The 13,947-nt window shown below is 51.2% G+C and overlaps 1 protein-coding gene across 12 annotated transcripts in view; it reads left to right on the forward strand.

Annotated features, from left to right (window-relative positions):
• TNIK (TRAF2 and NCK interacting kinase) overlaps positions 1-13,947 on the forward strand; it is a 399,091-nt gene that overhangs the window by 290,035 nt on the left and 95,109 nt on the right. For all 12 annotated transcript variants that reach the window (XM_017346916.3, XM_017346919.3, XM_017346917.3 and 9 more), the window contains exons 10-12: positions 5,979-6,154; positions 10,323-10,389; positions 13,038-13,242. In XM_017346916.3, coding sequence (XP_017202405.2) covers positions 5,979-6,154; positions 10,323-10,389; positions 13,038-13,242 — 448 coding nt within the window. The remainder of the gene's footprint in view (positions 1-5,978; positions 6,155-10,322; positions 10,390-13,037; positions 13,243-13,947) is intronic.

Genomic DNA, 13,947 nt, shown 5'->3' on the forward strand with positions numbered 1-13,947 from the left:
CCCTGGGAGGAAATAAAATGTCTTATGTAAAATCATTTAACATTTTCATCTTACTTGAAAGGCAGAAGGAGATAAGTGAGATCTTCCATCTGCTGGTTCACTCCCCAAATGTTCACAACAGCCAGCGCTGGGCCATACCAAAGTCATGAACTCGGAACTTGGTCTGGGTCTCCCACATGGGTGGCAGGAACCTCTCAGGGTGGCTATAAGGAGGCAGATGAATTGGAAGTGGATCCAGAACTCAAACCAGTATGGAACGCAGGCAGCCTGGGTGCGGCTTAACCACCGAGCCAAATTCTTGTGCCTTCTTTTCAATTTTTTTCTTAAAAGGGATAACCTCCCCCATACACAGCCCAAAATGGTCTCTGATTTCCAGCTGTTCTCCCCCACAAAGGGGTTGTCAAGTCGAGTGCACTGTTCCTGGTGTAGAAAACATCATGCTGAGTGAAATAAGCCAGTCCAAAAGGGACAAATATCATATGTTCTCCCTGATCGATGGCAACTAAACGAGCATCTAAAATGATACCCATTGAAGTGAAATGGACACTATGAGAGATAATGACATGATCAGCCCTTGTCTAGACTGTTGAGGAACAACTTACTATTTTATTCCTTTTAGTATTTTTGTTGTTGTTGTTGTTGCTCTGTTTGTTCTACATAAGACCACTGGTTGAACTCTGTAATCAATGCACAATCATTCTTAGGTGTTTAAAATTAACAGAAAAATGATCTCTGTTAAATATAGGAGTAGGAATAAGAGAGGGAGGAGATATATAGGTTGGCACATGCTCACTCGGACTTACCTCCAATGGTGGAACTAGAAATATGCCAGGGGATTTCAACACTGTCACCTTGGTGGAAATGGGGCTGAGCAGTTTTCAGCGTGGACATTCTGTAAAGGTCATTTCCAGCCAGCATTACTGACTGTATTCCGAGCTCTCGCTATGAACAGTTTGTTCCCTGTGCTTTTCAGGCTGGGGAGAGAAAGGATCCCAGCACCACAGCGGGAGTCTTCCTCCTCTTGCGTTAGTGCCGAGGGAGCATGGAGGCGAGGGTGCCGCCACGTGCCCAGGCAGCCAGCTGTTTGAAGGGCTGAGCAACATTGGGATCAGACCCTGTGTCTCCAGCCGCCCCGCCCTAGCCAGTGAACAGCATGGCTGGATTCCCTTTTCCCCCTTGGGGCCCCCGGGGGTGGGTGGATTTGACCCGCAGGGGCAACCCGTAGCCTGCAGAGTTTCTCTCTTCCCTTCCCTTCCATGGCTGCTTGCGTGTGCTCACCTGGCCCTGCAAGAGCACCCAGGCCCTGGCTTCCCTGTGGGGGCTCTGGAGAGGGTTGGGGATGACTCTGTAAGCAGGCGGTCAGGCGGATCCTCCCGTGTGCCCTTTCAGTGAGAAGAAAGTCGGAACTAATCAGGGACGCTGCGCCCCCTGGTCCCTGTGGGCCTGCAGGTGCAACCTGGAGCTCAGGGAGGGTGTGAGGCCTGTGCCTAGCCAGCTCCTCCCCAGGGAGCCAGCCCACACCCAGAGCTTATGCTCACCCTGTTGGTGAATGGAGCCCCAGTTCTGGCACTTGCTGGGTTGGCAGGCACTTTTAAGAAATGCCAACGCTCTTTTGTGTATGTCCTAAATAAAATAACGACAATGCTAAGCCAGGCTCAGGAAAACACTCCCAAGAGGCTGGATTGGTAGCTGTGGCCCTTATTAAGATCAAAGCAAAAACTGCTATGCACACTTTAGTTTTGCACGGTCTCCTATTGACTCTTCCTGATCTCCAGTCTAACCCAAATATGGGTCAACTAATTTCAGTAAAGGACTCCCTACAGTCAGTGCACCCCAGCGGAACATTCTGGCCTACAACAGGCCCCGCAGACTCTGGTGGGCCTGTAAGATTAGATGGCCTTGGGACGCCGCTGCCATTTGATTGGCACCAGTGAACCCTGCGATGTTTACACAGCAGTGAAATCGCCTCTCGCAGCACGATTCCCAGGGACTGAGCAGCACGGGGCCGGGTTTACTCAGCTCCACAGAAGTGGGGGAGAAGCAGCTTCAGATTCCCACGCCCCAGTCCTCCACGCTCTGTTCCTTAAGCCTGCCGATGGTCAGCGGCGCATGGTCACCACGGTTATGATAGGAATGGTAGCAAACACACAGTTAGCACTTGGGATGCCAAGCCCCATTCCCAGGCTTCTACACGAATTGCTTTCTTGGGATGGGTGCTGAGAACTCTTCACTTCTAGTCAGGGACACTGAGGCACAGAGCAGTTCAGCCACTTGCCCCTGGGGCAGGGCCAGGGTGGGTCTTGAAGGTCACGTTGCTTTTAGGGAGTCTGATGATGGCCCAGAACTTTTAGCCTGACTGCTGATCATAGCTTACTGTGACCATCTTTTAGACATTTGGAATTCCTCCAACACAATTTTACAAGATAAATCTGGGTGGTAGAATTAGTGTACCGATCTTTAACATTTCTCTTCTGGCCAGCCAACCCTCAGGAAATTAGTGCTACTGATTTTTTTTTAAGAGACCACTAAATTAGCAAAGTCATGCAATAAAGTTATACAAATGGACTTTGAACTCATTAGAACAGTTGTCAACACAGGTGACGTATTTTCCCGTTTAACTAAATGTGTGATTAAGCATATTGATTCCCCAGCCACCCTAACTTAAGGAAGAAACAAGGAATCTTTCTTGGCAAACATGTTTTAAGAAACGAAGCGTTATTTTCTCTTCAGAGGGTGCCACGTGGGGAAGATGTGGGAAGCATCCGCAGCCCCGTGGGTTTGCTTGGTGGCCCCGCGGGCCCGGCGCCAGTCTCTGGAACACTGCTCCCCCCAAGAGACGTCCTGGAGGAGGGGCTGTCCCACAGCTGCCTCTGCTAAGCTCTGAACCCTACGCCATCCTGCAGATCTGGCCACTTGTCTGCCTCCTTTCTGGATGTCAGGAACAGCTCCAAGTCGATCTCATCGCTAAATTGGATGTGATTCCTTTTATTTTCTCAACCTCTAATTAAGCCCCGCGCTTCATCAGAAAACAACAAGCTCTTTGCCTTGGTCTGCAGCAGGAAAAGGAGCACTAGCATTTGCACTCCTTGTGAATATGTAACAGCTTCCTGTCAATTCACTGTTTTCATGGTCTTAAAAAATGTGTTTACTAGGCTAATCCTCCGCCTTGCGGCGCCGGCACACCGGGTTCTAGTCCCGGTCGGGGCGCTGGGTTCTGTCCCGGTTGCCCCTCTTCCAGGCCAGCTCTCTGCTGTGGCCAGGGAGTGCACTGGAGGATGGCCCAAGTCCTTGGGCCCTGCACCCCATGGGAGACCAGGAGAAGCACCTGGCTCCTGCCATCAGATGAGCGCGGTGCGCCAGCCGCAGCGCGCCGACCGCGGCGGCCATTGGAGGGTGAACCAATGGCAAAAGGAAAACCTTTCCCTCTGTCTCTCTCTCTCACTGTCCACTCTGCTTGTCAAAAAAAAAAAAAAAAATGTGTTTACGTATCTGAGAGGCAGAGAGGGGGAGCAGGAGAGAGAATCTCTTCTGTTCCCTGGTTCATTTCCCAAATGACCCCAGTAGCCTGGTGGGGCCAAGCTGAAGCCAGAAGCCTGGAACTCCACCAGGTCTCTCATCTGGGTGGCAGCGGGCCAAGCATTTAGGCCACCTGCTGCTACTTTCCCGGGAGCATTGGCAGGGAGCTGGGTCAGAAGAGGAGCAAGCAGGCGGGACTTGAACCAGCGTTCCATGGTGGGATGCTGGCATCTCCAACAGTGCTTCAACTGAACCACAAAGCCAGCCCAACCTTGTCTTTTTGATACTGGTTTCCTACCGAGAAAACCACTGTGTTTTTTGACTATTTCTTATTGCAGTTTCACTCATTCTCTTTGGTCTGCTCCTATGGAGTGGCCGTGATCTCAAGAGCTCAAGGCAGGTTTCTTGCAGGGGGTGGGAGGGGGTGGGGAGGAGGGAATACCATTTTCCACTTTTCACCGCAGCGGGACTGAGAAAGAAAATGTGGTCTCGTCTCCGAAGCTCCTTCCTGCCCCTCACATGCGTGGATTTGAAGGCAGTCCCGGTCCAGCCCTTGCCCAGAGCGCTCAGCCAGCCAGCACCCCAGGCAGGGGGAGTTCCGGTGACACAAGGATGGCTCGGGCACATCCTGACGCAGCCGTAATGCTGAGGCTGGGAGACATGGGCTCAGGGGCTGAAGTGCTGTCCCCAGTGGCCATGAACTATGTCTCGTCCACAGTGTGGCCAGTCCTGATTAATCCTGGGTAACTTCAAGCACAGTAGTTTCCTTCCCTTCTAAGTCAGATGTTGTCAAAGCTTGAACATTATCTTGGAGACTTAGGGCCAATTATTCTTGGCTTCCAAAAACATGGAATAAGGTGAGGAAGTGCTTTGACCTGGGCAGAATCAGAGCCGTGCACATGGGATTCAAGTGGGTTTGAATCTTGAGGAATGTGCTCCTGACCGTGTTCTGTGTGGTCCGGACACTTAGGGGGTCTGAAATGTGTGTGTGTGTGTGTGTGTGTGTGTATGCGTATGCGTGTGCGTGCACGCACCTGGATTGGTGCCTGTTGGGAAGCGTGGGAAAGCATGGGAAAGAGGATCCACTGGGATCCACTCCTGTAACTCCACAGTGCACCACACGAGGGAGACAGAGAGCACACAAAACGGATTGTCCTCTTCGCTGAGCCAGGGTCGCCTTCACTGCCCAGCTGAGGTCTTTCGGTGGGGGTGTGCAGCTCTGGGCTGTCACTGCGGCCCTTGAAAGGCATGCGGTAGTCATCAGCTTAATGATTCCACGACTCCAGACAGTTTCTCAGAACCTCCGCAGCAGCGTCCGTGCCCGAGTCATGAATGCTGGCTAAAGTCCGCTCTAGTTTCTGCCACCTTGCAGACTTGCTGCTCTGTCAGTGGGGCGGGAGCTCCCACCGGCATGCCCAGCCTCTGGGTGTCTGGCGCCTGATTTCGCTTTAGATAATAGTGTCTTCCAGAGGCAAGTTCACTGCTGGCTATGTACTTGGTCCTTGCATTTCCCACTCTGAATTGTTGACAAAGATACATGTGCATCTACAGCCTGTTCTTAGTCATTGGAAAGTGAAGTTATGGGTTAAAAAGTTCTGGTCCCAGGTCCCTTTGGCATATGACACTCTTAATCATTTTATAAAGATTTGTTTATTTGAGAGGCAGAGTTACCAAAAGAGGGAGAGAGAGAGAGAGAGAAATCTTCATCTACTGCTTCACTCCCCCATATACTAGCAGTGGCTGGAGCTGGGCCAATCTGGAGCCAGGAGCTTCCTCTGGGTCTCCATGGAGTGCAGGGGGCCATGCACTTGGGCCATCTTCTGCTTTCCCAGACCACTAGCAGGGAGCTGGATCGGAAGTGGAGCGGCCAGGACATGAACCTACACCCATATGGGATGCCAATGCTGCAGGTGGAGGATTAGCCTGCTACGCCCCAGGTGCCAGCCTCACTCTGAATCATTTTTGCAAAGAGCCCTCCGCTTACCCGTCCCGCCTTGGCTGTACTTTCTCCGTTTTGACAGTTCACTCGGCGACACCTGCTGTGCAGTGTTCTTCCCCCTCGCCTCCAACACAGGTTGCCACCTGTCAGAATTCTCCAGACCCTGGGGCATTTGCTTGTCCTTTTGAAGGCCCAGCTCTGGTTTCCGCCTTCCAGGAGCCCTTGTAGTCAGGATTCTCCCTTGAGTCTCTTCCTTTCGTTTTGGTGTTTGGTGCGATGTTGCTCGTGAACTGTGCAAAAGTACTCTCGTGGGTGCGGCTACCACGTGTTCACGGTGGTGATGGCTTTGGACGCCGTCATACCTGAGACAGCACTGGACCTATTCTCTCCTTGCTTGGTCCCTCTGCCAGAGACTGGGGCTGGGTTTTGTTTTTGATTTTAATTGTGCCACTAAAGAAAATAAAAAGCTTGCGTTTCTGTGGACTGTCATTTCAGCTGTGGCTTCACCGCTTTTGTTCGGCAGGTCCAAAAAATTCCAGTCCTTCATCGAGAGCTGCTTGGTGAAGAATCACAGCCAGCGGCCGGCCACCGAGCAGCTGATGAAGCACCCGTTTATCCGCGAGCAGCCCAACGAGCGCCAGGTCCGCATCCAGCTCAAGGACCACATCGACAGGACAAAGAAGAAGCGCGGGGAGAAAGGTCGGCCACCCGCTCGCATTGTGGAAGGGGAAGCCGAAGGCGGCTGAGTCAGGGCTCTTCCCGGGTGTGGAGGTGGCCGGGGGTTCTCGGCTGATCCTGCACCGCGCTGTACCGCGAGGGGCTGTCTCTGCGGGCATCCGTGGGGTGAGACCGCCGCAGTGGGTCGTTCAGGAAAAAGCAGAACTGCGAGGAACATGACTCTTGAGGGCACTGAGCAAAGTCCTGTTCAGTGATACTATGAAGCACTCTCACATGACAAGTGATTCTCTTAATTCAAATGAATATTCATGCATGGAAGACTAAAAAGCTGCAGACAGACAACCATTAAAAAAAAAAAAAAGCATCCATCTAGTTGACATTTTTCTGTACTGACAGTCTTCAGCATTTCAGTCGGCCTGCTCTTTGGCTTCTTTCTAATTCAGCTATTTAGAAGTCAGAGGGAATTTTCTTACCGTTGCAGTGAAGGGAGAGATCATTAGGTTGCCAGGTTTGCTGTGTGCAACATCAGTTTTGGAGCCGAAGGTCAGTTAGTATACCTCTTTATTTCATGGGTGCAGACGCGTCTCTCTCTTGACTCCGGTCCTTGTACCCTGCTGTCTTGTCACTGCATTGCTGGGAAGGATATGAATCCAAACGTGCAGCCCTGGGGCTGAGTAGGGGGAGACCAGACCCGAGTAGAGCCATGTTAGCTCTTGCTTCCTCCTCTCCTGCAGCTCAGAGGGGGCAGACAGCACAACGCAGCACAGAGCTTTCCTCTTTTGTTTACATCTCCCTTCTTCTCTGCCTCTTTCACACAGTGAGGTATGAGCTGAGGCTTGGGAGGGGCAGGGGGAGCAGTGTGGGCGTTGGTGCTGGGCCAGAGGGGCCAGATCAGCAGAGGGCGCAGGTGGAAGGGGAGGTCCGGGGCAGGGCCTGTGAGGCACACCTGCGATGTGATCAGGTGTACTCCACACGGGAGGCTCTGGCCTGGGCCAGAAGGAAGCCCCTTCCAGTTGTGGGTGGGCAGACAGGGATAAGCTAGCCGTCCACCTGGGCCTGAGGACAATTAGGAAGGTCAAGGTCAAAAACTCCCAGGACTGATTTTTCAGCTGTTTTTCATCCCTGGTGGTCGTGGGTCGCTCTGTGCAAAGATTTTAAGAGAGTATTCGCTCTCTGCAGAGTGGGAGGGGAAGATGCTCAGATGTCAGCGTGTTCAGGAGTTAGGTGGTCATTTAAGGAATCCAGAATAAGAGTTGTTGCCTCATTTTTGTCTGCTCCCCAAGGAATGCTCTGATCAAATGAGATCTCAGTGCTTTGGCTCTGTTTGGTCAGATGGCTATGTTGCTTCCTCCAATCATTTTTCACTCTCTTACTAGCTGTCTCTCTGACCAACTTTGGTAGAACCAAGCAATTTTACTTTCCATTGCATTATGATTTATTTGAAAGGGAGAGACAGAGAAGGAGATCTTCCTCCATTAGCTCGCTCCCTAAATGGCCACAGCAGCCAGAGTTGGCCCAGGCTGAAGTCAAGAGCCTGGAACTCTATCTGGGTCTCCCTTGTGGGCATAAGGGCCCACAAGGCTTTTTCTTTATGCTGCTTTCCAATTAACAGGAGGCTGGACTGGAAGCAGAGTAGCCAGGACTCAAACTGGCACTCAGATGTGGGATGCCAGCGTCACAGGTGGTAGCCTAACCAGCTAAGCCATAACACTGGCCCCTACTGTATGATTTCTTAGCCTTGTATTTTTTTTTCCTTAAGATATGTTGACACATGCTAATTTAACCCAGTTATATGGAAGCAATCAGACCAAATTCTAGAGAAGTATTAAAATTGAAGAGCCTGAAATGTGAAGGTTTTTACCCTCGAGAGAAGGAGTAACAACGATGTTTATTAGGTAAAATTCTTGCATTGTGTTTTGAACTCTGTGTGTCCATTTCAGGAAAGTTTGGAGGTAAAACTGTCAGTGTAGAGTATTACAGCACTTTTATACAGGTTGTTCACGTTTTGGTAAAAGAATACCTTAAAAATAAGGAGCCTAGAAACATACATATCTAAGTGAATGAAGCTAATTTGTAACTTAACGAAAAAATACTTGAACTCATCACCCTTTTGCCTATCTTTCATTATCTCTTTATTAGTGCAAAAGGCAAGGCTCCTTTATCAAACCTGAGTTACACCATGTGACTGCTGCCTCCTGGTGGTAATGTAACTAAATTGCAGTTTCAGTTGCTTTCGAGGGAGTACGTAGATGTCCTCAGGGTTGTAATTCCTAGCGTACAGCTATGGAGATGTAGGAGTGAGGTGACGTTGTCCCTTGTTTGCAAGTTCCTCGTGGTCCACAGAAAAGTCCTCAGGATGGCATATGCAAGCGTCATGAGCTATTGCACCCCTGCTGGCCTTTCTCTCTCATCTGTTTTGCCTGCATCCAGATGCGTGGCCACCCACAGCCCACTGTTTGCTGAACATGCCATGCACTGTAATACTGCCATCCTTTTTCGTGTGGGTACATGCCTTGGGATGCTATTTCCCCCACACACTTGCAGCTTCCGGCTGCCTGAGGAAGCAGTACCTTCAAAGGCCCGGCCCATTTCCTCCTCAGAGACTTCACTGTCCATTACAAAGGGTAGAACTGTCTACTTTCCTCTCTGATAGCTCATTGCTGCTTTCATGTACCACTAGTTGGGGTATAATGTGTTGGAAAGAGCACTAGTTTTTTTACAATTGGAAAAGTTCGGGATCGAATTCTGAATCCAAATGGGCCTTTATTAGTGTGATGACATTGACCAAAGCTCAAAGCTCTTAACCTCGTGTAATCTGAGTACCCTTGCTTGCGAAGGAGCGCTGTTTCAGGGGGAATGTTACGTGAAATAAATGAGAAGCTATAGGTAAAGTATCTAGCATTGATACTGACCTGGGGGAGAGAGAACAAATGTTCGTTCCCGTGCTTCACAGTCATGGGGACCCTGAGTATTTACCCCTCTTGCCTGTTAGATTCTTATCTCCTCCAAGGCAAAGATTCAGTCTTACTCATTTTTACATAAGAACTTGCTTCACGTTATCCCAAATTAAATGAATGTCCCTGCTGGTCAATGAAACCAAACTGTGACTATGTATTTTTAATAGCTGTCAGAAGTTTCTTTCCAGTAGTTATTAAGACATCAAAAGGCAATTTGTGGGCCTTTGGAAGGCATAGTAAAAACCCTGCTTTAAGAGGAAAAGTCATTCACTGATGAGTGAGTTCTAGTAGGGCAGTGAGTTCGATGCAGGTGGCTTTATAATGGGGGTTACCCCAAACAGAAAGGTCATTTCCCATTCCCTCTCTTGTCTTTCTCCTGAAGATTAGACATTGGAGATGGACCCCTAGAGGCAGCTGGTAGGAACTGCCTGAATCATGAGTCAGGAGGCTTGAAGTTTATCCCAGCTCAGGAATAACCACAACCCTTTGGGCCTCTGTATGCTTATAACAGTCATACACACCACCTAACAACAGGGATACGTCCTGAGAACTGCAATGTTAGGTGATTTTGCATTGCATGTACGTCATGGGGTGCATACATGCACCCAACTAATATTAGTGAATCACTCAACAACGTGGCCTGTTGGTACAGTGAAGAGCTGTGGAAAACCCACTTTGAAGAGTTCATGGAAATTGAAATGAAATGATAAATTCATTTTGATGCAAAAAAAAAATTTGTACATAGTGTTTTCATGGTATTTATTTTCCATGAACTTTTTGAAGATCCTTGGTGGGCACCGATTTCAAAATTTTTTACACTGAAATAAGCTTATCTTTCAATAAATTCTGTTTTTCTGTGAACGTGTTGAAGTTCCTTGAGATGCAGCTGCTGCTGTTGGCATAACACAGTGTCCTGTTTTACAGTAAACTTGTTCAATAAGTAGAAGTGTGTCCTAAAATAACAGTAAAAAGAGTAGCACAGTCACTAATTCAGAATTGCACGTGCTTGACTTGCCTGTCAGTCCATAGGTCTGTTGGCATGGACGTCACCACAAACACGTCCTAAGGGGATGGCGATTTTCAGCTCTATGGCAATAGGCGTCCGTCCTACGCGCTGTCCACCACCGAGCCAGCCACCAACCCCGGGGCCCATCAGCACACACACAGGAGGGGATGGAGCTCACCAGGCACAGCGCTTCCTGTGCACTGACCTCCCGTGCGTCTCTCTCTAGATGAGACTGAGTACGAGTACAGCGGAAGTGAGGAAGAGGAGGAGGAGAACGACTCGGGAGAGCCCAGGTGAGGCAGCAGCCGCCAGCTCTCAGGTGCACCTTCCCAGCCGTGCGTGTGTGAGACTCGCTTCCCTTTTGATTTATAGACTTGCCTTTAAGAATCCACAGGGGTGGGAGGGGGGAGTCTTATCTAATGTATTGCCCACAAATATACTCATTAATTTGGGAAAGAGTTCTCGAGGCAGGCTCTCGTGAACACAAGAAAATCAGCATATCCTTTCTCTTGTCCCCCAAGGTCAGTGGTTTCTTTGCTAAGCTGTTTGCTCACGTAGGTAACCCGTAGACTGCGTGGGAGACAGTTGTCTTGGTGATGCAGAACTACAAGTACTCCGAACTGCAACTTCCTGGAGACCTAAATGTGTTTCAGGCTTGGGTTACCCTGTCCATTTCTTCTCACCTCGGAGAAGCCCATGTAGACAGCCGTTGTCCTTGTCACATGCCGTGGTATGCTCACCACAGCCCAATCTAGGAAGAAGTGATTTCCAGAAAGTGAAATTACCCTCTAGAGGTGAACCGTTAATAGAAACTGGTGCACCATGGCTGCTGTCACGTGCCACCCCCCCCCCCCCCGGAATCCAGGGCTGCTTTTCCAGTGCCCGCCCTGCGACATGGACTTCAGTTGGCTGTGTTGACAGAGAACTGACACCGGTGTGCCCACACTGCTGGGATTACTCCTTTGTGAGAGCACTCAGCCGGCACAGGCTGGCAAGGCAGGGGGCAGCACGCGGGCCACAGTGCTGTGCACTGGGGGTGTGACGCTGGATCAAAACGGGGAAGCAATCAGGCAGAGGATCATGGTGGGGGGGGTCTATGGGCCCTCCCCCGCCCAGCCACATGAGGGTGGCTCAGTGCCCCAGGAGAAGGACTTCCCAGAGCAAGGAAGGGGCCAGCGTAGCCACCGCTGCTAGAGTGAGCAACACCAAGCGTTCTTTCTGGAGCTAACTCAGACCCACCAATTCGGTTCTTGCTAAGCTGCCGCAAGAGGGTAGACTGAGCTTGCAGCACCATCTCGTGTTCTCTCTTCCCCTGCCACAGGATCCTTTAGTCAAAGACCAAAGGAGAATTCTTTCCTTCCATCTGATATGTACCTTGTCAGCTGCCCCCAGGTCAGCTGCGTGAAGGCGACAGCTGTCAGCAGCGGCGTGGACAGTGGGCATTCCTGTGAGGCCAGGGACAAAGGCCCTGCTGTCAGAGCTGCAGACCGTGTCCCAAGGCCGGCCGTGGCAGCCTGCAGGCCACGTTCTGTCGAGCTGAGGAATCTTGTCTTTCCGACACGTGTCCAGCTGCGTGTTAGCTGTCAGTGCGAGCCAGTCTGGCCAGCCCGAACACGTGTGCCCTGATATCACACTGAAGAATAGGCACCAAGTCCTGTTTTTATAGCCACATCGGATTAGTCTTCGTGAAACCCTGAAAACGAGAAAGGGAAAGTGGTTATCTGACTTTTTATTTATTTATTTTTTTAATTTATTTGAAAGGCAGAGATGGGCCTGTGTTGTGGCACAGTGGGTTAAGCCACTGCCTGTGATGCCAGCATCCCAAATGGGTGATGATTCAAGGTCCCAATGGCTGCTCCACTTGTGATCCAGCTCCCTGCTAATGTGCCTGGGAAAGCAGCACAGGATGGCCAGAGTACTTGGGCCCTGCACCCACGTGGGAGACTCAGAAGAGGCTCCTGGCTTCAGATCGGCCCAGCTGCAGTCATCTGGGGAGTGAACCAACAATTGGAAAATAACTCTCACTCTCTCTCTTCCTCTCCCCCCCTCATGACTCCGCTCCCCCTCCTCCCTTTCCCTCTCAGTTTCTCCATCCTTCTCCTTCCCCCTCTCTCTGAAACTCGGCCATTCAAATAAATGAAACAGATCTTTTTCTTTTTTTAAGTTAAGACAGCAAGAGAGGGAGAGACTGAGACAGAGACCAGAGAGACAGACACACCTTCTGTCCTCTGATTTCCATCCATTCCCAAATGGCCCCAAGAACCAGGTCTGAGCCAGGCTGAAACCAGGAGCCTGGAACTCCATGCTGGTCTCCCATGTGGGTGGCAGGTGCCCCAGTACTTGGGCCATCCTATGCTGCCTTCCCAGGTCATTAGCAGGGAGCTGGATGAGACAGAGGAGTAGCTAGGACTCAAAGTGGCACACTCGTATTGGATGCCAGCATTGTAAGTGGCAACTTAACCCACTGTGTCACAACACTGGCCCGGTTACTCCATTTCAGAGATGAGGTGACAAGTGAAGGGTGACAGCCAGGTGTCACGCAGAGTTCATGACTGAGTTACTAATGCAGCTCCGATCTGACACTGATGCCACGTCAGTTACCAGCAGTGAGCATCCTTGTGTGAGGCTGGGTTCCCTTGCCCCATCGCCTTTGCACGTTGCAAGTAGGTGGGCCTGGGTGTGTTTGGGAGGTTGCCACAAAGGCAGGGCAAAAGTTCTGGAAGAGGCGCGTGACCCGGCTGTCTGTGGGACGTCACCAACAAAGCCTGTTTCCATCATTCAGTGCCCCATGCCCCACAGGACACGCCAGCCACACCCCAGAACCATGCTCCATCCTCTCTCCTATGGTCTACCAAACTGCCCCTCCCACACACACCCCCCAGCACCCAGGTAGCCCTGACCTTTGCCCCATGGGCATCCTGATGGCTGTCTCTGTCCGCAGCTCCATCCTGAACCTGCCAGGGGAGTCGACACTGCGGCGGGACTTCCTGAGGCTCCAGCTGGCCAACAAGGAGCGGTCGGAGGCCCTGCGGCGGCAGCAGCTGGAGCAGCAGCAGCGGGAGAACGAGGAGCACAAGCGGCAGCTGCTGGCTGAGCGCCAGAAGCGCATCGAGGAGCAGAAGGAGCAGCGCCGGCGGCTGGAGGAGGTGAGGGCCCCGCCAGGGCCACCTCTGCACCTGTCTGGGCACCCACAGCGGGCCCAGACCCCACCCTGGAGCTTCTCCATAGCTCTTGTTGCTTCAAGCATGCACACTATGTTCTTTTATCTGTCTGCATCTCCCTGCTCAATGATCCATGCAGAGAACCCGGGATTTCCCTCTTGGATTCCCAGACGTGTCTCCAGCATGCTAGCTAGCTTTCTGTCATGAAGCAGGTGCCTCACAAATATGAGACTTTGTGGAATGAGCAGGTCAATGATTGAGAGGTGAAATACAGGTGTTAACTAGACCACCGTGAACAGGGAAATAAGTGACACGCTAAGCATGGCCTGCTACTGGGACTCTGGTGCTCACTGGGCCTGGGGCTTCCCAAGCCTGCCTACCTACCCTACATACCTACAGCTTATCCTTTCTGGGGGCCAGGCCTGGCTTCACAGCAGGCTCAGCTGTCACCCATGGGAGACCCCACTGGCAGCCGCATTTCCCTCTGTGGCCTCTCTTGGGTGAGGCTCTCACCTTCGTTTCCTACAGATTGTATTCATTCTTCTCTCTCTGGTCCTTGCCCTTGTCCCCAAGGCCTCCCTCCTCTGCCAGATCTATCACAGCCTCTAGATGATTAGGAACTGGGGAGAGTTGGGCAAATGGGGCGGCACAGGAAAGAATCGCTAACTGCCCAGGAACGGGGCCGTAGTC

This window comes from Oryctolagus cuniculus, chromosome 4 (genome assembly GCF_964237555.1).
Source record: "Oryctolagus cuniculus chromosome 4, mOryCun1.1, whole genome shotgun sequence".
NCBI lineage: Eukaryota > Metazoa > Chordata > Mammalia > Lagomorpha > Leporidae > Oryctolagus > Oryctolagus cuniculus.